This window comes from Neomonachus schauinslandi, chromosome 5 (assembly GCF_002201575.2).
Source record: "Neomonachus schauinslandi chromosome 5, ASM220157v2, whole genome shotgun sequence".
Lineage (NCBI taxonomy): Eukaryota > Metazoa > Chordata > Mammalia > Carnivora > Phocidae > Neomonachus > Neomonachus schauinslandi.
This window is the reverse complement of record NC_058407.1, coordinates 152,308,192-152,331,091: the sequence shown is the minus strand read 5'-3', so window position 1 is coordinate 152,331,091 and position 22,900 is coordinate 152,308,192. Positions and strand designations below refer to the sequence as shown.

At 45.3% G+C, this 22,900-nt stretch overlaps 1 protein-coding gene across 1 annotated transcript in view; it reads left to right on the top strand.

Moving 5' to 3' along the window:
• The first annotated feature begins 408 nt into the window (after positions 1-408).
• GPR139 (G protein-coupled receptor 139) overlaps positions 409-22,900 on the top strand; it is a 38,665-nt gene continuing 16,173 nt past the window's right edge. The window contains exon 1 of the mRNA XM_021698297.1: positions 409-532. Within this exon, the coding sequence (XP_021553972.1) occupies positions 409-532 (124 nt within the window). The remainder of the gene's footprint in view (positions 533-22,900) is intronic.

Sequence of the window (22,900 nt, the reverse complement as noted above, 5' to 3'; positions counted from 1 at the left end):
ACACACACACACACACACACACACACACACACACACACACACACACACCCTCCCATCATCCGCGTCCAGGCAGTTGCTGATTGGCTGCGGGGAGCAGCGTCCCAGCTTCCCGTCTCCGAGGCGGGAGCCGAGCAGGTCCGAGGTAGGAGGCGCACTAACCGGCTCTGGGAGCCCCTCCCGAGTCCCTGCACCCAGCGCCCTGTGCCCTACGCGAGGGCCGTGCCAGGACTCCAGGCAGGCAGGTGCGGAGCGAGCAGAGGGGACAACGGCCAAGGGTAGAAGCAAGTCCAGCGGGAAGAGAGGCGCTGCTGCTCCAGCTGCTGCCTCCGCCGCTGCCACCACCGAGCCGGCGTCCAGAGCGGGGCTGGCAGGCCGGGCGCGGAGACTAGGGGAACGAGGGGCGAGCTCATGGAGCACACGCACGCCCACCTCGTCGCCAACAGCTCGCTGTCTTGGTCCCCTGGCTCGGTCTGCGGCTTGGGCTTCGCGCCCGTGGTCTACTACAGCCTCTTGCTGTGCCTCGGTTTACCAGGTGAGGAGCGTGCGGGAGAGGGAGGAAGCCAAGAGCCCCAAGTGCGGAGCAACCCTGCCCAGAGCCCCCAGGCCTCGATATCCTCACCTTGCGATCCCTGGCGCTCCCTCTGAAAAAGTTTAAGCCTTAAGGGCAACTGCGGACATTTCCAGACTGGGGGAAAGGAAGTTGCTGTGGCCTGGCGGGGACTCTCCTCTGTGTGTGTGTGTGTGTGTGTGTGTGTGTGTCACGAGCGTGCATGGCAGCTGATGGGCATGGTATGAGTATGGGTTGGTGTGAGTGTGCGCGTGGATTGGAGTATTTGCATGCGCATCTGAAGGGATCCGCGTCCCTGAGGGTGCCCAGTGGGGGCCGTGTATGTGACCTGACCGCACCTGCCAACAGATGGTTTAGTGGGGGCTTCACTTCTCCCGTCGCCCCCCACGTCCACCTCAGCCCGAGGAAACCTCTGCCCCTGTGCCCCACCGCTGTCCCCACCTGATTCCAGGTGAAGCAGGAGACTGATGCCCAGCACACTTTCTCTAGGGCCGCTGGGATGGAGCAAGGGATGAGCCCCTGTGACCCCTAAGCGAAGAACGGGTCTCCAGGCAGGCTAAGAAGGGTCAGGGTGGCTCTGGGACCATGCTTTGACCAGGGCAAGGATCCAGAGACACACACGGAATGCCGAGACCGCCACTTCAGGGGGTCACAGTCTCCTTGAGGACATGCCTTGCCCCTTGGCTTTGCTTCCCTATCTACCCATCCTGGGCAGCTGACGACTGCTGCGGATGTCTAGCTGGTCCCACATCTTAACGTCCTCTCCACAAAGTGTGGCTGAGACTGGTGCTGAATTCCTGAAGAGAGCTGAGCTGCTGGGGGCTGGGGGGTGCTTGCTATTTGTGAGAGAGGGGGAGGGGTTTCCTGGGGTTCCAGCTTGAGATAAACCCTTCTTCCAGATAGTCCCTGAGACAGTCTGTGTGCAGAAAGATTCCTAAAGATCCTTGCAGGGAGATGAGAGAGGGACAAAAGGAAGCACAAAGAAAAAAATCCAATGTACAGCCTAGAATCACAGCATCATCTACCCTGTCATTCCGCATCCCAGGATCCTGGGAACTTGAGAGCTGGATTTGAGAGGCTTGCTGAGATTTCCTTTTCAAAACATTCAACTTGGTGGTCAGGGGCCCTGATAAGGTTGTTTAAATACATGCCCCCTCCCAAATTTTGTTAGGCACAGAAAAGCATAAGCTTACAATCACTGAACCTCTCTCCCAGCAAGTGATGAGGTTTTTATTACTAACTAATCGTTCTGGCTGCCCTGGGAGACGCTCAACCTCTGATTCGCCCTGCTGGGGCAGCGCACATGTCCTGTAATTACCTTGAGCAGGAATTGATTTCAGTCCAGTCCCCACCTCCCCCTGTCAGCCCTCCTGAGCCTCTCCCAGAGCTCTCTTAAGGTGAGTGAGTTTTTGAGAAGGTTGGTTATTGGTGACACTTGCTGAACCAGAAAAGTGACAGGGCCCCTCTTCCCTTCAGCTCTCACATCAGAATTAGTCTGACCCCTCCACCTTCACCCCTCCATCTCCTCTGCTGACTAAAGTAGCCACTCTCTCAGGCTTTTCTTCTGAAAACCCTTTAAGGGACAGAGACATAAAGACAAGGGGAGGCTCCAAGGGTCCAGAGCAGGAACATGAGAATGAGCAGAACAGGGGACAAATCAGACCTTCCAACACCTCAAGGTGGAAGACAAGGTACCTCACTTCTCCACAGCATAACTCCTATGCCAGCTAAGGGCCTTTCTGACCCATAGCATTGGCACCTATTGTGTGCCAGACAGTGCTAGGCACAAGCTCATCAAGGCTGAGCCCAGGATTTGGAGACTTAAAGGAGGGAGAGATCGGGATGAGAACTTGGAACGCATTGATGAGTACTAAGAGTTGTGGCCACCTACTGTGTGCCAAGTGCTAAAGAGGTGCCTGAGGGACTCAGGGATCCCTAAGGTACAGTCCCTGAGTTCAAGGAGCTCGCAAGTAGAGTTTGTGGTAGATGCAGAAGGACCAAGCATTCTGGAAAAGGATGACTGAAGAGGCCAGGCTTTCAGGAAGACCATGGGCTGATAATGGTTTTGTTAATGGCTTGCAAAGTGGTTCAAAAGTAAAATCCTTAAGTCATTCTCTTAGAACCATAAGGGCAGGCAAGTATGTCCAGGTAACTAAGAATGCAGACTACAGAATGAAGCTGGGTATTAACATGTGGACCTTCCGTGACTCTGTGCCTCTGTTTCCACATCTGTAAAATAGGCATTAGGACAGCAACTGGAACTGGAATGATAACTCCTGGAATGATGGTGAGAAATAAAAATGTTGATGGAGATGATGGTGCAAGTTAAGCACTCAGCTCAGGGCCTGACGCACCACACACTGATTACCGCTGTGGTGCGGCAGTTGTGGTCATCATGAAGCTGATCTGGTTGGGGGGGGGGGGGCTGCTTGGCATGTGAGCCAGAGAAGGGGCTGGGAGCCACAGGAAAAGCACTTAGCTCAGCGCCTTACTCCTCCTGCTGAGCTCACTACAGTATTCCCCTCCCCCTTCCCCCCCCCCACCAGCCACCAGCAATTAGCAAACCCTCATTACCCTGCTACTGACCGGGATGCACAGCTATGCTGGGTGTGAAGTAACAGACCACAGGGCTTGGTAATATTGTTGAAAACTGAGATTTTAATTGAATCACTTTTCCTGGCAGTGGACTCACCCCATTTCCAAATTCTCACAGGGATGGTTGAAAACATGGGTGGGAACCAAGGGGTGGATGGGGAGTGGCTCAGTGTTTGGCAATAGGGGAGCCATTAACTAGGAGAAAGCACAGATGTTTCTTACCACCTTTAGTCTCCAGACTGAAAGGAAGAGCTTAGGAAAAGCATGTGGTCCAATACCCTGCCTCTAGGAATGGCCCCAGACAGTCTAACTTAATTGGTCTGGAATGGGTCCCAGGGGGTCCTAATGTGAAGTATGGGCAGTTAAGAACTCTTTAAGAACTTAAGAACTCTTAAGAATCTGCCACTTAAGAACTCTTAACTTTCTGTACCATAATTTTCCCCACCTATAAAATTAGGGTAACAGCAGTATCTACCTACCCACACAGTGTATATTAAATAAGATTGTCTATATAAAATGGCTTAGCACAGTGTCTGGACTGAGGAAAGCACTTATTACTGCCTTCTCCACACTGGATCTCTTTGTATGTTAAATACTTAGATTATTGTACTTAATCCCCACCACATCCCTGTGACCTGTACGTGTCTCTGAACCCATTTTACAGATGAGCAAACTGAGATTCAGAGAAGTGGAGCATCTTGTCTATAGTCACACAGTCAAGCCAGTGTGCAAACACCTCCATAGTGCCTTCATTATTATAAAAGGAAGTTCTTTTAACTAACCTCAGTCCTTCATGCTATGTGCTCAATGGAAAAAATTGGTGTCCCAGCTATCCCTAAAACTCTGTCTCTTTTCTCTTCCTTTTAAGTAAGCAAGATGTTTCTAACCTTTCAAAATGCATACAATAAGCCAGCCAAGCTAACAAGGTAGAGTTGGGGACACTGATGGGGCCAACTAGGACAAGACAGTAAAAAGCAGAAGGCAGTGCAGGAGGAAGAGATGAGCCTGATGCCTGGGGGGAAGACAGAGGCAGAGAAGACAGGTGAGCCTGGCTGATAAGGAAGGAGCAGCGCAAAATTAAACTGAGATTTGAAAGATATTTTTTAAATTTTACTTTCTAAAAGGCACCAGGGATGTTAAAGGAGACAAGGTAAGGAACATGATAGTCTGAAACCACACACCACCCAGCTGATAGGAGCATTTCTGCAACTGCCAAAAGGGGAGCCAGTAACTAGGAGAAAGCACAGGTTAATACCTGCCTGTGAGGGTTGGTGCGAGATGGAGATGATGAGTCTGTCACCTGGCAGATAGTCAGTGCTGTGACACACAGTAGTTACAGTTACTGTTAACCAGGGGTGGGAAAATGGTGACCAGTAAGATGGACTGAGCACTCCAGATGTGTTCTCATTCACCTGTAAACATCTTTCGAGAAAATCTAGTAAACAGGTTAAGAGTATAACTACTCTGTGCCTCACTTTCCCATCTGTAAAATGGGATGATGGTAGTAATGGCATATACCTCGCAGAGTTGCTGTGAGTCTTCGGTGGGTTATTCATTTAACACACTGCCTGCCACACAGTAAGCACTCTGTAAGTCATTTTTTTCATCATTTAAAAATTAAGGAAAAATTCTCAACTTATTTTATGACACCTGTTTTACCCTAATGCCAAAACCAGACATTATAAGAAGACTACTGACCAATATTCCCCATGAACACAGACACACACAAAAAAAATCCTCAACAAAATATTACCAAATCTAACTCAGGAATATATAAGAATGATAATAAACCAAGACAAACTTGGGTTTATTCCAGGGATCCAAGGCTGGTTCAACATTTGAAAATCATCAGTGTGATCTACCATATTAAAAAAAACTAAAAAAGGAAATCCATATGATCTTCTCAATAGAGGCAAAAAAAAACTATTTGACAAAATTCAACATCCATTCATGATAAAAACTTATCAAACTAGGAATATAGAGAGAACTTCTTTAACCATCAATAAATAACCTATAGCTAAGATCACATTTAATGATGAAAGATGGAATGTTTTCCCTCTAAGATCTGGAGCAAGGCAAGGATATCTGCTCTTGCTACTCTGATTCAACAGCATACTGGAAGTTCTAGCTGGGCAAGAAAAAGAAATAAAAGGTAGACTGGAAGGAAGAAATTAAACTGTTTCTATTCACAGATGATATAATTGCCTTCAGAGAAAATCACAAATACTCCACCAAAAAAAGTTCCTAAGAACTAATAAGTGAGTTCAGCATGTTTGTAGGACATATTGTTAATTTCCAATAACCCATTATATTTCTATATACTAGCAATGAACAATTTGAAACTAAAAATTGGAATTAAAAAAAAATAGATTTCTAAGTTCCCTTGAAACACCAGAAGAACTAACATTAGGTTCATATTCCCAGAAGGCTGGCTGTGGCTGAGGAATAGGCGGCTTTCCTATGCAGCTGCTTTTGTGTGGTGCGTGCATGTGTGTATGTGTGTGTGTGTGTGCACATTATATAAGTAATGACATTCATATTATTCAAAAACTTAAAAATATAAAAAGGCACACATTGCAAAATCTCCCTACCATCCCTTTCCCCTACTCACCAGTTCCCTAATCCATCCCATCATCACCACTACACAGGTAACTATCATCAGTTCATCAGTATCTTGATTTCTTTTTGTTCTTTTGGAGTATTTTAGTGGATATACAAGCAAGTATGAATAGAGAATTTCAACTCTTTTTTTTTTTAACTCTCCTCAAAATGAGCACATTGTACACACTGTCCTCCGTCTTGCTCTTTTTCACTTATTATATTAATCATCCATAATGGTATATTAAACCTTTTTCATTCTTTTATGAAGCTGCATAGTATTCCATTGTATAATTTATTTAATGGCTGCCCCTTTCAAAAGCACATGGGCACTCTAATGTCTAAGTCCCTACATGCTGCACTTAACTGTCCTCTGTAACCTGTATGGCTCCTCTTTATGCACATTGGGCCTTGGATCCCTGTTATAACAGTGGGAGAAAGAGCACTGCATGAGGAGTCCTGGATTCCAGGCTTGGCTCTGGCAATAATTCACTGTGTGGGTCTGTCAAACACCTGGGGGAGCCAGGTTCTGCTTATATAGCTCAGTTGGAAACATGGCCCATAGATGGAAACAAGCACAGACCAATGAAGTAGCTAGCTATGCTGGAGGCTGGCTGGGCTGGCCTTGGGCTGGGGTCCAGACCAGTAGCTTTTGTCCTTGCCCCTGCGTGATTTCTGTAGTTATCCCATGTGTCATTTCTGCTTTTGAGGTTGAGTATAAAAGGCACTGCATTGGAACTGAATGGACATGGATTTGGATTCTCTATCTTACCCTTGTTTGCTGTGTGATCTCAGATATGATACTCCACCTCTGAGCCTCCGTTTTCATTTGTAAGAAAGCAGTCAGCCAAGTTCAGCAGTTAAGCAAGGGATCTCTAATGTCAAAGTGCCTGGGTTTGAATCCTAGCTCCCCTACCTGCTAGTCTGTGACCTTGGGCAAATTTCTCACCTTCTCTGTTTCTCATACTCATCAGTGAGATGGGATCATAATAATACCTATCTCATAGGGTTGTTGTGATGATCGAATGAAATTGTAAATATGTGTAGCACCATTCTTGGCACAGGTGTGCTCTCAAATAGAGTTAAGAGGTCAGTAAATGTTATTAATCTTCTGTGCCTTGCATTGTTGTGAAGGTAATCCAAAATAAAATATGCAAAGGCTTCTCACAATCCCTTGAACATTGTGGGAGCTCAATAAATAGTAGGTAGCATTGTTTTTATTGTCTGACATGTCAACAAGCTTTGTAAATCCCCTGAAGCCACAAATAACTTTATATATAGGTCTTTTCCATAACTGCACAATTCCACTCAAAGTGCACCCACCAGGAATGAAACTCTTTGCCCTGGAAAACTAGGAATGAATTATCCAATAAGCAATCAATTCCATCATAAGCCTAAGGAATTTGTACCTCTCAGAGAGTTGCCTGTGGTTCAGTGAAACCTCCAGAAATACTGTCAGTCCAGAACATGAAACCTTCTTCAGCTAAAGTTGATAAAGGTCTGACAAGCACCCAGCAAAGACTGCCCAGCATGCTGCAGCCAGGACCATGAACAGAAGCGAGGTGGGGAGGTGAACACAGACCCTGTCACTGAACCTCCATGTGATCTGAACTATGTGGGCAATGCTGATAGGGAATGCCAGCCCTGCAGAGGGTACCTGAAATGCTGGGGCAGGGGAGGGCAGGTATCTCGAATTCAAATACCTGCTAGGAGCAGTCAGATAGTGTAAATGCACACAGCGGCCCAGTTTTAAAGAAATGCTTCACTTACCCAAAGAATCATGCTTCCCTGCCGTTTTTCTGAAAGCATGTGGCTCTTTTGGTCTCTCTAATTTTCCCTCAGTGATAGAGACATATGTACCAAAACCACTGCACTTTCCTCTTAACAACTACTAGCGCGTATGTTGCACTTAACTATGTGCTAGGGATGCTTCAAAACATTTTACAGACACTAACTCATTTAATTCCCCCAATGACCCTCTGACGCATGTATAGTTATCATGCCCATTTTTCAGATGAGAATGTTGAGATACCCACAGTCACATAGCTAGAAGTTGACAATGATACTTGGTACTGCTGTCCAGCTTTATCGTAAGAGAATGGCAGCCCACACACAATGACAGCTGACAACTGACACTTGGGCTAGGTCATAAGAGATGGGGATGACAGACAATAGGGAGGAGTGGGGACTGGGGGAGGTTAGAAAGTACCACCACCACTCAGCTCTCCAGCCAATCCAGTGTTGCCAAATTCTTCCAAAAATCTAGGAATCCAGATTTTTATGTGAAATATCCCAATGTTTCAATGTTGGCAACTAATTCAAAAATTTTTAAAAACACTATGCGAGCCAGCACTGCATGAGCCAAACCAAACATATCTGCAGGCTTGATACAGCCCACCAGGCTGCCAATTCACAAACTCCAGAGTGGGTAAAACTTCAAGAAGCACCAAGAAATGCCAAGGGGGTCACAGTGGGTGGAGAATAAAAACAAGATGTTAGGGGGAGGAGCAAGAAATAAAGGAGATGGAGACCCAAATAAATATGTGGCTAAATAAAAAAAGCACGCCAACTCAGGAAACCAGGGATTTGGCGTGACTGGAAGAAAGAGCTCCAAGTAGTACCACAAATTGCATGTTAATGATGTCCTGGAACACAAATCCACCATCATTATTTATTATTTTTTTTTTTTTTGTAAATGGAAGAGCCCTTAAAACCTGACAGCATGGTGGATTAGGATGTGGGCTCATGGTCCCCACTGACCTGGATTCAAATTCCAGCCTCATGACTTCCTATTGGTGGGGCTCTGGCAAGTTGCTTGAACCTCTCTGAGCATCAGTGTTCCTCTCTGCAGAATGGGTATAACAGTGCCTTTTTCACAGGGTATATGATATGGACAAAATGAAGCAATGCATGGCTACCAGGGTCCCCAGTGTCTGCCACTCCATGGCTGCTATTCTATGATGAGAGCAAGCACCATCATTTTATAACAGGAGGAAACTGAGACTTTACCCAAAGTCGCAGAGCTAGGAATGGCAATGTCTAAACTAGAACTTACTTTCCCAACTCTCCCTTTTTATAAAATCACACTGCTAGTGGTCTCTTGAGGAAGCAAAGTGATAAGAGGAATAAAGCAGAAACAGGCTGTGGAATTTCAGAGTTCAGAGTAATCATCCAGATTCTGGGGGGGGAGTTTGTTGCTGTTGTTTTATGTGGGATTATTTTAGGTGGCACAAGGCTGCATCATTATTAAATCCCTTTTCAGTTTTCTCAATCCTTCTGATTCTCTCAAAGGGAAAGTCTCATCTTGGTGCTAGTATCTTTAACACCTTTTCATGTGTGCTAAATCTCCCTTTATAACAGACACAGATCAGGCCTAGGGCTCAGTATCTAGCTAAAATTTAATGTCCCCCTTGTATTGTCATTGTATTTATTTTTAAGACTATCTTCTGTTTACAGCAGGGAGGTGGGTCTGTGATTCAGGGTTGCTCTATGTCTATGCTGCCCAATAGAGTAACCCCCAGCTGCATGTGGCTATAGGGCACTTGACATTTAACTAGCACAACTCGGGAACTGATTTTTTTTTATCTGGTTTCATTTCAATTAATTTAAAATTAAGCCTTGATACTTGATTCAGTTATTGGAAAATAACTGTATACTTGGAACAATTTGGGTATGTGAATCTAGTCTTTTCAACTGTGTATTTTATGACATCTAAACAAAGATCGAAGATTTCCACTGAAAGATTTAGCATCCATAGAGAAATGTGCTCAAAATGTAAAATACATGCCAGATTTTGGACATTTAGTATGAAAAAAAAATTAAACATCTCATTAATAATTTATATTGATTACATTTTGGATGAACACAGTTAAATAAAACATATTGTTAAAATTAATTTCACCTGTTTCTTATTTTCTTAATGTGGCTGCTAGAAAAACTGAGATTGCATATGTGGCTCACATTCCATTTATATTGGACAGCAGTATTTTTTAAATTTTTTTAAAGATTTTATTTATTTGTCAGAGAGGGAGCAAGCAAGCACAAGCAGGGGGAATGGCAGGCAGAGGGAGAAGCAGGCTCCCCACTGAGCAAGGAGCCTGATGCAGGACTTGATCCCAGGACACTGGGATCATGACCTAAGCTGAAGGCAGACGCTTAACTGACTGAACCATCCAGGCATCCCTGGACAGCAGTACTATATAAGGTATAAATTCAGGGGGGGGGAAATGCAAATCACTTTAAAACAAAATGTTAAGTAAATAATAGTACAGGGAACACAGGAATATGGCAAAAATCGTAATGCTGGTGGGCCAATCACTACAATCTGGGGAGCCCTGATCTAGTACAATGCTCTTAATACAGAGACTGAGGCCCTAGAGAGGACAAGGAATTTCCACCAAGGTTATACAGCTAATCAGGTGTGATCTTGACCCCAAATCTTTTAGATTCTGAATCCAGTGTGCTTTGACCATTGCAATACGGATAAACCTGCCGTCTCTACCCCACCAAGGGAAATGTAAGGAAGGAAAGGTCGGGGTGTGGGAAGGATATGGTTACCTTAGATCCTGGTGAGATTCAAAGTGAGGGAACTTCTCTGTATGGATAAGCCAGGATCTTTGTTTTTCTATCAAGTGAAGGCTGAATGACTTGGGCTTCTCTTGAGTAAAGGTTATGACCAGCTGAACTACATTGAGAGTTGGGACTCTGAACCCAAATACGTTTTCATTTTGCCCCATGGCAAAAAAGAATGAGACAAGAAACCAGAAAGTGCAATTGGACACTGCATCTGCATTTATTGATCCACTTACCCACCCATCCATCCATCCATCCATCCATCAATGTGCCTGGCACTGTGCTAGGCTCAAAGCAAGCCTAAAAAGACCCACTCCCTGTCTGCGTGCTCATATGCATACACATGGGGAAGATCAGCATGATCACAAACCTGAATAAACGTAGTCACATGTGAAAGAACATGAAGGAGAGGCACATGGTGATAGGAGAGCTTTTCATGGGGGGACTTGCCCAATGGGGAAGCCAACGAAAGCTCCCTCAAGAGGAACAACTGGAACCTGAAGGCTGAGGAAGGAAAGAATGGAAGGAAGAAGCAAGGGGGATAGGCTTTGCAATGACTCTTAGGCAAGAGGGGACTGGTGCCACATATCGGAACAAAAAGAGGGTGAGTCTGGAAGGCCAAAAGGCAGCCTGAGGACAGGAGGAGAACAGGGCATGAGGTGCAGAAGAAACAGGAAGCCAGAGCTTTGTAGAAACCACACAAAGTAACCCTGATTTGGGACAACACATTTTACAGGGTTGGCTCCTTTTGACTTCTGGTATTCACCAGTAACTTCTTTTCTTTCCCCCCTCATTTGCCAGAATGTTTAGCAGTTTAAGACCTGGGGCAATTGCTTTTCCCCCAAAGACATTTCTTACCATTTTCAGCTAAGTGCAGCAAAAACTATCAGCCATATCACTTCACAGGAGGGACTCTCCACAGACCCACACACAGCAACACACCACACACACAGACACACACGGACAAAGATGTATGCATACACAAAGACACAGAGATGTGTGCACACACAGACTTATGCACATACACACACAGGCACATGTGTGTGACATACACCCACAGGGAGACACACACACAGACATGCACGTGCACACATGCACACACGGACATACAGAGATGTATGCACACACATACACACAGAAACGTGTGCACAAACACACAGACACACACATAGACACACCTGCACAGACAAACAGACATGCACAGACATACACCCACAGGGAGACACACACACACACGTGCACACGCACACACATACACACTCCTCCCACAGTCAAAGGTATAGAATGGCCTGGTGATTCTGTTCTGGCTGTAGCTGTCTGCTTTTAGCATTTCTGGCCTTACCACCATGGTTCAGCTCCACAGAGCTGCTGACAAGAACCATCATCTGCCTCTTGAACAAAAAGCAGCGGCTTTCCTGGAAGGTGGCAGAATGGAGCAGTGATTGGAGAAAGAACTCAAGAGGGACCAATGCCATGAAGAGGGTAGGGAGGGCATTCCTTAAAGGAATCACAGGCCCACACTCTTGACCTTCACAGAGCCTGGTCCCCATATCATGTCTGCCCTCCACACCAAGGACCCTTCCAGAACACCACCTGTCCTGGACAGAAGGCATCAGGAAGATAATGCTGACTTAGGAATTAGGCATATCTGGGGGTTCAGTCCCAGCACTGCAACTCTGCTAGCTGTGAGGTCATGAGCAGGTAATTTACCTTTCTTGGAGCCTCAGTTCCCTCATCCGAGAATAGGGGTGATAACACCAACTTTATTCACTTAGCACATATATGTGGCACCCCTTTCATATGCCAGGCACCCATGTAGGCACTGGAGGAAAAACAAAGAATGCCTGCACAGGTACACATTCTACTGGGGAGACAAGTGGTAAACAAGTGAACAGATGCATAAACGACACTCTTTGAGATACTGATAATGCTGTCAGGAAAACAGCATGGTAAGGCAATAGGAAGCTACATCAGTTGGGTGGTCAGGAAAGGGCTCTCCAAAGAGCTGATGTCTGCACTGAGGCTGGAACGATGGGAAGGAACTGGCTACAGGAAGCACGGGGGAAGGGCATGCCAGCAGAGGGACACGCAAGGGTAAAAGCTCGGAGGTGGAAATGAGCTGGAGCGAAGGCAGACTTGTGTGGCTGGAGTACAATGAGCAAAAGGGAGAGTAGCAGGAGATAAGGGGAAGAGGTGGACACAGGCTGGACTGTGGGGGCCTTCTGGTTCACAGTAAGGAATCTGGAGTTCACTCTAAGTGTTGCGAGAAGAGATGGGAGCCTTTTAAGGAACTGACATGACCTAACCTGAGTTTTTCAAAGGTCTTTCTGGCTGCTGTGAAAAAAACAGACGGAAAGTTGTTTAGGAGGGAAGCCGCAAGAAGCAGCAGCTGTTGCAGTGTGAACCATCTCTGGGCTCCGGTAGGACAGAGTGAGAAATACCTGTAGAGTGCCCAACGCAGTGCCTGGCACAGAGTAGGAGTGTGGGTCAAGGGTCATGTTCAGAGCCTCTCCAGTCCTACTCTTACCATCCACCATCACCTCGGTGTCCAAGTAAAACAGCATCAGACAAGTGAAATGAGCAAACTAACAACGTCCTCAGACATCAAGGACGTCTGTGCCTGGCTCTCCAGGCACCGTGGAAAGCGCCCACAGCACAACAGAGCTACCATCTTGGTTGTGGCAGTGGGCAAGTCCTGCTAATGATCCAGCTGTCAGTTGCAAGAGCCCTGAACAGAGAGAAAGCAAGTGTCTGGACAAGAAGAAAAGGGTCACCTTCAGCACTGTCATTTGACAAATGAACAGGATTGAGTTCTGGTCAGCATGGTAGAGGGACACTGTCATTGTGACTGCATTCAATTCTAATGACCCAGGGTACAGCAGGAAGAAGGGAGTGAAGCCCCAAAGACGGAGGTGGAGACTCCAAGGACATCCTGAAAATGGGCAGAGAGAGCTTATGGAAGAGGGAAGAAAATGGTGGTTGCCTCTTGGATCTCCTCAGAGTTAGACCTTCTAGCCAGAAGAGGATGGCTCTGGGAAGTAAGAGGACTTTTTTCTTTTTTTTTCCTTAATCACTGTCAGTACTGAATGCTTTCCTCAAAATGCTAGTCAAATGCATGCTGCTGGTTAACATCCTTCTCAACTACCCTCATATAACCTCCTGAAGAGGCCTGGACTGGGGGTCATAGCCAGTCAACAGCCGACAACCAACCAGAAAGTCAAACCCCACAGAATGTGAAAGAAGCCTGTTGAAAGTTTCTTAAAAAGCAGCACCTCGCCTATTAACATTCAGAGGCAATCTCATAAAAATTCAGTTTTCTCGTAAGTCTTGGAAAATTTTAAAGGCTAGAAAAACTGAGCTCTCCCTGTCATCAAGTGCCTAGAACCAAGTAGCCACAGCCTCTTTTAGATGGCTTTTGTGCTATCCAGCTCACCACAGTCCCCAGCTTTTCCTATTGTATCCCTAGCACAGATTTTTATATAGATATATACCTGGACTGCTTCTCTCACTTATGTTCCCTGCCTTGCTCCTATAGGATTTTAAATTTACTGTGTTATTGCCTTCCTCAAATTTGACTATGTATATCAGACATACACACATACACACCCAATATCCATTTATACTATCACACTTTTAGCCTCATCTACTCTTTCCAACCACACTAAATGTGAGCACTGAATGCTCTCCTACAAAAAGGGAAGTTGGTGAAAACCTGGATTTGAGATCCATTGGACTTTCCAGCTGTGTGCAGCTAACGTCTCTGAATGTCAATTCCCATATCTGTAAAATTAGGCTAAGAGTGTCCCCCTTGTTGAGAGGAATACATGAGACAACGTACCTGGCACTCGACAGGTGCTTAATAAATAGAAGAGTTTTTTTCTTAGGACTGACAAGGATTTCCTATCAGATCCCCACCTGGGCTCCTTAAGCTGTGTTAAGGATCAGGCTCCATTTCATGAGGCCCTACTTATGCCAGGAGTTCTAGGGGATAGGATGGGGGAAAGACAAACATGAACATAACATGGCCCTGCCCTTAAAGAACTTACACTCTAGATGGGTAGAAAGGCAAGTCAATAATCATAATACAACGTGACAAGTTTCATAACAGAGGTGAGGTGAGGGTAAGGCATTTAACTTCCTGTGGGGCTTCAAACTTACCTTTGCCTGGGGGCATCAAAAAATGCTGAGTTGGGACACATGGGTGGCTCAGTCCGTTAAGCATCTGACTCGATTTTGGCTCAGGTCATGATCTCAGGATTGTGAGACAGAACCCCACGTCGGGCTCCATGCTGGGCGTGGAGCCTGGTGGAGATTCTCTCTCTGCCTCTCCCTCTGCCCCTGCCCTCCCCCTCTCTCTCTTTAAATTAAAAAAAAAAAAAAAACAAGTGCTGAGTTAGGCTTTGAGCCCCTGACAGTCCACATTGGATCTGAGTCATCTCCATGATGCCAGGACCCTCTGGGGGGCCTTTGCAAATACTGAATGGATAGGTGGGTGGGTAGATGGATGGGTGGATGGATGCATCAGATGAATAGGTGACTGCTTTCTTAATTCCATAAATGTAATGTCCATACTCACCTTGAAGAGACTGAAGAAACATCTTGATCACAACTATCATCATCACCACCACCACCACCACTACCATTTATTGAGCACTTACTCCGAGCCAAGCACTGAATCAAACCCATTATTCTACATTGCCTCATTTAATCCCCACAGCAATGCCCGTGAGGTGGTATTTCTATTATCCCCATTTGGCAGTGGGGTAACTGAGGCTCCGAGAAGTAAAATAACCTGCCCAAGGCAATTCAGCTACCGAGCAGCACAGCTGAGATAAACAGGCCTGTGTACCACTGCTTATACTCTGTGCTTGCCGCTGGGCCTGCTGCAGACATTGGTATTCAGGGCATGGGAAAAGACAAATGCTGTGTCTACAGACCTCTGTCTTGGTTCACCCTCCCAGCCTGGTCTTCACAGGCATTTTGAGGGACTATGTCTTCCTTCCTGATTAAAGACTCTCCCAGTGTCCCCATTGCCCTCTCCCCAAACAGATGGTTTAATTACTTGAAATTATTTTTAAGCAAGGACAAGCAAGTGAATTCCCTCTCCACCCCACACCTAACCTACAAAATGGAAACTGAGTTGCCTTTTTTTTTTCTTTTTTAAGTAGCACATTGTGACGAAACAATTTCCATGAAAACTCTACGGTCTTCCAAATCCTTCCAAGGTTTCTGCTATCAGCCCTAAGTGGGCTTAATTTCAGTCAAGTGCTCAGAATTCCAAATCCAGTTCATGCGGTGAATGTTTACTGACCACCTATTATGTGCCAGGCTCTATTCCTCAGGCTCAGAAAGAGTCATCAATAATAGCCATTAATGTTAATATAGTGCTGGCCAATATGCAAAATGAATTAAAATTTACAAAGGGCTTTCTCATCCATTATGAGACTGAAGCTCAGAGGAGTTAAACAGCCTTCTCAAGTTACTACTGGTAGGCCAAGCTGAAAAGCAAAGCTACATCCTTGAACCTCAAATCCAGGGCTCATTGTTCCAATACATATGCAAAGCTGTCAGTGGTAGGAATGATCCCCAAAATGGAGCCGCCCCTCTGAATCCTGCCAGGACTTTCCATTATTCATTCACTCATTTATAAATTACGTGCTAGCTATTGGTGGCACAAAGACAAATAGTTCTGGATTCCTGCCCTCAGGGAGGACACAGTCTAGTTGGAGAGATGAAGTAACCCACAGCAGCGTGAAGACTGGTAAGAGGTAAGCTAGAAGGAAGCCCATGTACCAAGGGACAGAGGAAGAAATCAACCCCAGTCTTGGGTTGGAGGGCAGTGTTGGGAATGCAGTAGGGGTTAATCAGGGCAGACTTTTTGCCCCTACCGTCTGGAACTCACCTTCCTCCTATCTGGGAACCAATATGCAATGTGAGTTCTGACCACAAGTCTGTTCCTTCATCATACACATGTACTGAGCATCTCTTTCACATGAGAACCTTTGCTAAGGACTGGGAATGAGAGAGACAAATGAATTTTGCCCATTGATATACATACTGACCAGCGGGCAAAACAAGTAAATTGAAAATTGTAAGGTTGTACCATGTGAAATTATCAATATTTGACCAATTTTTACCTTTTAAAATGTTCAACCTACTACCCTATAGTGTAATAATTTGCTGTTCAGAAAAGAAGCTCAGGACGATGTAGAAGCCCCAAACCAGTGGTCAAGTACTGTACTCATGCCTCCACCACCACATCCCCCCATGTGGCAGGATCCATGGCTGAAGCTTGGATAGTACAGTTGCTGAAGGCTTGATGCTAGAAACTAAACTAATAGTCTTTTACCATAATTATAACTAACATTAAAGGAATGCCTACCACCCTTTGGGCACTGTTTCAAGAACTTCCATGAATTAACTAGTTTAATCCTTCTAACCCCATGAAATAGGTACTATTATTACTCCCATTCTATAGATGAGGAAACTGAGGCACATGGTAAACTGTTAAGTGCAGTCACGCAGTTAGTGCTATGGCAAAGCCAGGCTTCTGCCCCAGACATCAGGAGCAAGAGTCCGTGTAGCCTTCCGCTCAGCTGAAGCACTAATAGTACTTTCGGTCAGGAAGGTTCTTTGATTCCAGGATCACCCAGGTGGGTACTTTCATTAAAGCCATGATCTCAGGGCCCCTGAGTGGCTCAGCTGGCTAAGCATCTGACTCTTGATTTCAGCTCAAGTTGTAATCTCAGGGTGGTAAGATCGAGTCCCACCTCGGGTTCCACGCTGGGCAGGGAGTCTATTTGAGATTCTCCTCTCTCTCTCTCTCCTTCTGCCCATCCCCCCACTCGCACGTGTGCGCGCGCTCTCTCTCAAATAAATAAATAAATCTTAATTTAAAAAAAAAAAAAGCAAGCCATGATCTCTTCTACTGAAATGGAGATGGGGGGTTGAGGCACCTATCTTCGGGATACAGAATTGTAAAGGCTGTCCACGTTGGAGGTAGAATCAGGTAGGAATCAGGAATCAGGAAGAAAAATCTTCCTTGAGAGGGGTATGAGCATGATAATAGAGGTGGCATCTAATTCCTCCATCAGGCCAACTGGGTGTGTGCCTTATTTCTTACACTGGTAAGAACCAGAGCCAACAGAACAGTTTTGTGAGAGACTTTGGAAGACTTTGGACCGAAGCAGGACTGCTTGGGGATGCAGGAGATAAAGTGTAGCCCAAGTTGAAAAGGAGGACATTCCTTTCACCTCTACTGGGAGGGCAGCCTCTGAGAGTGTTGGCACTTACGAGTCTCGTGAATGGAATCTTCTTCCCATTCCATTTTGTAGTCATCTACTGTTATTACATTTAGGCTTTGGTCCTCTTAAGGGCTCTTGCTGGTTCTAATAACATTTCAGCTAATTCTCTTGAGTTCTGTAAGCATACTATTATATTATCAGCAAATAATAATGATGATGATGATGCCTTCTTGAATAGTTATACCCCTTATTTTAGTTTCCTACTTTATCATTTTGGCTAAACTGTACATCTGGATTCTTTGTTAGCAGCTTTAATATTTAATATTGGTTAAATTAGCTTTACCAATAGTATTTTACCAGAATGAGGAAAATGGATTGAGTTTTGGAGCAAATGCAGACAGACTGCTCAGAAACAGAGGGGCAAGGGCCAAAGCAGAGCTAAGTTCCTGCAGTAACTCAAGTGTAATACTATGCCATCTAGGCTCGATGCTGCACAAAACAAGTAACTGTCAAGCACCTACCATGTACTAGGGACTGTACTACAGACTAAGAATGTGGCCCAAAATGAGACAGACACAGACCTGCCTTCCGAGAGCTCTCAGCATCAGGATGATCAAGGAAACAGAAAAGACAAGGTGGTTCTAAGAGATATTTGGATCAAGAATTAGCTGATGTGGGGCGCCTGGGTGGCTCAGTTGGTTGAGCGACTGCCTTCGGCTCAGGTCATGATCCTGGAGTCCCTGGATCGAGTCCCGCATCGGGCTCCCTGCTCGGCAGGGAGTCTGCTTCTCCCTCTGACCCTCCTCCCTCTCATGCTCTCTGTATCTCATTCTCTCTGTCTCAAATAAATAAAAAAAATCTTTAAAAAAAAAAAAAAAAAAAAAAAGAATTAGCTGATGTGGTTTTAAAGGTGGGCAACAAAAAATTACTGCAAGTCTCAAAACCTGGCAGTATAATTGATAATGACCAGGAAACTGACTGAATTTTTATTGCTCCTGAAATCTTTTACAATCTATTCATCTGAAAAAAAAGGAGATGAGAGCAATGAAATTAGAATTTTTCATTTATGAATGCTTTTGAGAATGTGGATTCAAGAGAAATTACCAGATATTTTAATTTTCTGCTATCTCGCTCCCGATACCAATCACGCTACCTGTGAAATAATTTGTGATAATTAACATTTGTCTAACGCTTTTCCAGTTTGTAAAGCCATTTCCCAAGCATTGTCTCCTTCGGTCCCCACAACAACCTTGGGAGTTTGCAGAGCAATTTCACTGAGGTTATCACATTGGATTCTTGAATGCTCATCCTTCATTTCCCTCTGGTCCACACGCCAGCCAAGCCTGTCATTTTACGGTTCTGCAAACAAAGCATGCTTTCACACTTCCTTGATTTTGCACTTGCGGTTCTCTCTGCCAAGAAAGCAGCCCATCCCTTCCTTGTTCAACCAAGGAGTGTCCTAGTCATTCTGGGAAACCCTGGGCAGGCAGGGAAAGGCCTTTTTCCCTAAGGCAGCAAGGAAGGCCCAGCATCCTGGAGTAGGAAGCACCCAATGATGGTGCTCTTGTCAGGGTAGACTAGCAGGCCAGTAGGCACAAGTTCTGACCTGCAGCTGACTTAGGAGTCATTGGAAGCAATGGTCCCAAGGCCTTCTGCCTTCTTAAAGAGTGTAGCAGTTAACACTTTGCAGGTGGACACACCTGAGTTTAAATCCTGGCTGTGTGACTTATTGACTATGTAACCTTGGGCAAGTCTGTAAACTAATCCTAAATTCCTTTCTATAGAGGAACACCCACCTTTAAAAATGAGGGGAATAGCAGTAACTAAGTGCAAACCACTTATCACAGTTTCTAGCATATAATAACACTTTGCTAAATGGAAGCTATTATTTTCACTATTAAGACCACTTCCCTTGTGGCAGAAGAAGATACACATTTCTCATCAGCAGCATCATTACTTCTATTACTGCTATTATTATTTACATTTTCTCTTATTCTAAAGGAAAAAAACCCACTTGCTTTTCCTACTGACACTTTCCCTGTTCTCTCTTGGGAATGATATTTCTGCTCAGAGGAGAAAGAGAGGCAGTTTGTTTTGTTATAGACAAGGGGTACAGCAAAGCATAAGGGGCACCAATCTGGGGACTGGACAAGCTGGCTCATGGAGAGTCAAGAACAAGAACCATCCAAAGTGGATGGGGGAAGTGTTATAGAAAGAGGGAACTGCATAGGTGAAGTCTCAAAGGCTGGAGAGAATGTGGCTTATTTGGGGAGCTTCAGGAACAGTGGTTCCTCTCAGCTGGGACACAGGGTAAGCAGGAGTGATGAGTGAAATGGGATGGATAGGGGGGCAGAGGGCACAATTCTAGTGGTGTCTACTGGGCAGCCTATACTCTTCTAAGCACTTTCTATGCATTAACTTACTTAGTCCTCACAATCAGCTCCATTTTACAGATGAGCAAATGGAGGCACAGAGAAGTTAGGTAACTTGCCCAAGGTCACACAGCAAGAACATGTCAGATCTAGATCCAGTGCCCATGCTCATTACCAGCATGCCAAGAAGGCACTGCTTCTTTTTCTCTGTGACATTCAAGCATGCATTCCCAAAGCCAGAAAAGAAACAGACCCCTCCAAAGTCATGATGAAGCAAGCCATCCTTCATTGCTGAACTCAGCTTGGGCAGAATAAAAGCTACTCTCTCTCTGCCACCTCCCAGGGTGCAGAGGTAGATTTTTAGAAGTTCCCAAACATAAAACCATTTCCATATAATTATGCCTCCTTGACCTACATGTCATTCAGCTGTGTGCATGGGCTGGAGGCACAAAACCAATTTCTCTAACCCGAGAAAATTGCTTCCCAAGGCCCCCAGGTAATTAGACATTGTCTCCTGGGCATGGCCTGTTCCTTGTCCGTCCCCATCCCCTGACATAGGTGCTGCCACTTCAACCATGCATCCGCTGGGAGAATGCAGGTCCCGTGGTGGAACAGAACATGCATGAGGACCGTGGCCTTGGAGAGCGTGCAGCAGGGTGGTGTGCATCAGGGAATTTTCCAATGATCTTGAATATCCAGATCCTATGGAACCTTCCCTGCCAGCCCAAGAGGGGAAAGGGGGACAAATTACGCAGGAAGATGTTACCTCTCAAGCATTTCTGATGGCTCCTGTCAAATTTTATATATGAGGAAGCTACAGTACAACCCATATTTCAATGAGGTTTATAAACGACCCTCTGTTCTTTATCTCCCCTGTGCCTCACCCCCGCCCCGCAGCCCTCTTGGATGTCTGTGGTTTGATACAGAAATAACAAACATCTTACTTAGCAAAACCCCCAATGCTTAAAGCCCTTCGATGACTCTCCATTTCCTCAGGACAAATTCAACTCAAACCAGGCTGCAAAGCTGTTTGAATCATTCAAATCAGATGCTATTTCTCCACCTCCTCCCCAGCCAGACTTCCCCCAACCCCAGCTCTCTTTCTAGGGCAGGGGCAGGCAGATGACATAAATGAGTGAGGTCTGGTGGGGACTGGTTGAGCTGGAGGACACCCCCATATGGAAATGTCACCCAGCGTGGCCTCTCCTTCTGATTTTCAAAAGAAGCTCAAATCTTCAACTAGATGTGAAATACTCCAATTTGTAGATATGACAACTGAATCAGAAATCCTAAAGACACTCCTGCAGCCTGGAATCTACCCCATAAGCCTCCAGTCTGTGACCTCCATTCCATGATGAACTTCTAGCTGCTCCAATAGCCATTCTCTCCTGTCTCTTGGCCTTTGCCTATTCTGTTCCCTCTTGCTGGCATACTTTGCTCCCCAATCTCTTGACTGGGTTCCTACTCCTCCATGTCACTGCACACATGCCACTTCCTCCAAGAAGCCTTCCATGATCCTCGAGGTTAGATTGTTACCCCTTCTTAAATGCTCCCATTGCATGCTGTTTTCTGCTGTTGCAGAGCTTCTGTCTGGCTTCTGCCAGGCTAGAAGCTCCAGGAAGTAAGAAACCATTTCTTCTGGTTTACCATGACAGCCACAGCTGTGGCAAGGTGCCTGAACACAGCAGGGAGTCAGTATCTGTGATAGACAGAAGGGGAGGGAGGCTGGCCTGAGTAGTCTGTGATAATGCAAAACAAAAAGAGAGAGAGAGAGAGAGGCTCACTCCAGAGTCTCTTGGGTTGGACTGGTAAGCAAAAAAAAATAATATTTATTGAGCACTCACTATGTACCAGGTATTCTTTTAAGCATTTGCTTTAGTTCCCACAAGAACCCTATAAGACAGGTATTATTATCCCCATTTTACAGATAAGGAACAATAAGGCACAGAGTATTTAAGAGACTTAGGATCACAAAGCAAGAAACTGGCAAACTTGGGATTCAAGCCCATGAAGCCTGGTTTCAGAATCAGTGCTCTTAACCTCTCCACTTTTCAACAAGGGAAAGGGTCAGTGCTCTACGGAAGAAACGGACTATCACACTCAGTGGATAAACAAATAATCTTTTGAGTATCTACTACATGCAAGGGATGGTTTAAGTGCTCAGTTTTCTTAACAAGCGCTACAGGGAAATGTTCTTATCCTCATTACACAGATGAGGAAACTGAGTTAAGTCTCACGCTCAGGCAAGTAAATGGGGAATGTGAACTCAGATCCACCAGCCATCACAGGAGGTAAGAGGACAAAGTTCTCAAGAAACTACCTAGAGAAATTGGGTTTGGAGAGAAGAAAGCAGAAGGAAGGGATAAGACCAAGTTATCATGAATATAATGGAATACCACACAAGTGACAGCAAGCAGATAAATGTTCCACAGAGAATGCCATGGGGGAATCCATCCACCCGCCCATCCATCCATCCGTCACTCTTACTCCACAAATGTTGATGGAGTACATACTCTCTGATTACCCTGCAAATCTTCAAGGTTCAGAGAAAAGAGATACAGTCCCTGCCTTTCAAGGGCTCTCCGTGAATGGGTGAGAAAGATTCTGAAGGAGATCACTACAAAAATGTGTTAAATACTCTAGCCAATGAGGTGCTTGACTCAGCATACTGAGATCAGGGAAGGCTTTTAAAATAAAAAGTCTAAGAGCTGTAGGCAGGGAAGGCATTTCAGGCAGAAGAAATAGCCCATACAATGCTATGAAGGAAAAAAAAGGTACTGTGCATTCAGGCAACAGCTCATAAAGTGAAGAGCAAGGTGCATTTTCATGGGTTGCAGAAGGAGCTGATGGTGTGAGGTATCTGGTTGGTCACGCAAAGACCCTGGATTTTGGCTATAGAGCGAGGCCTCAAACCAGCTACCCACAGGCCATACTGTGTGTGTGTGTGTGTG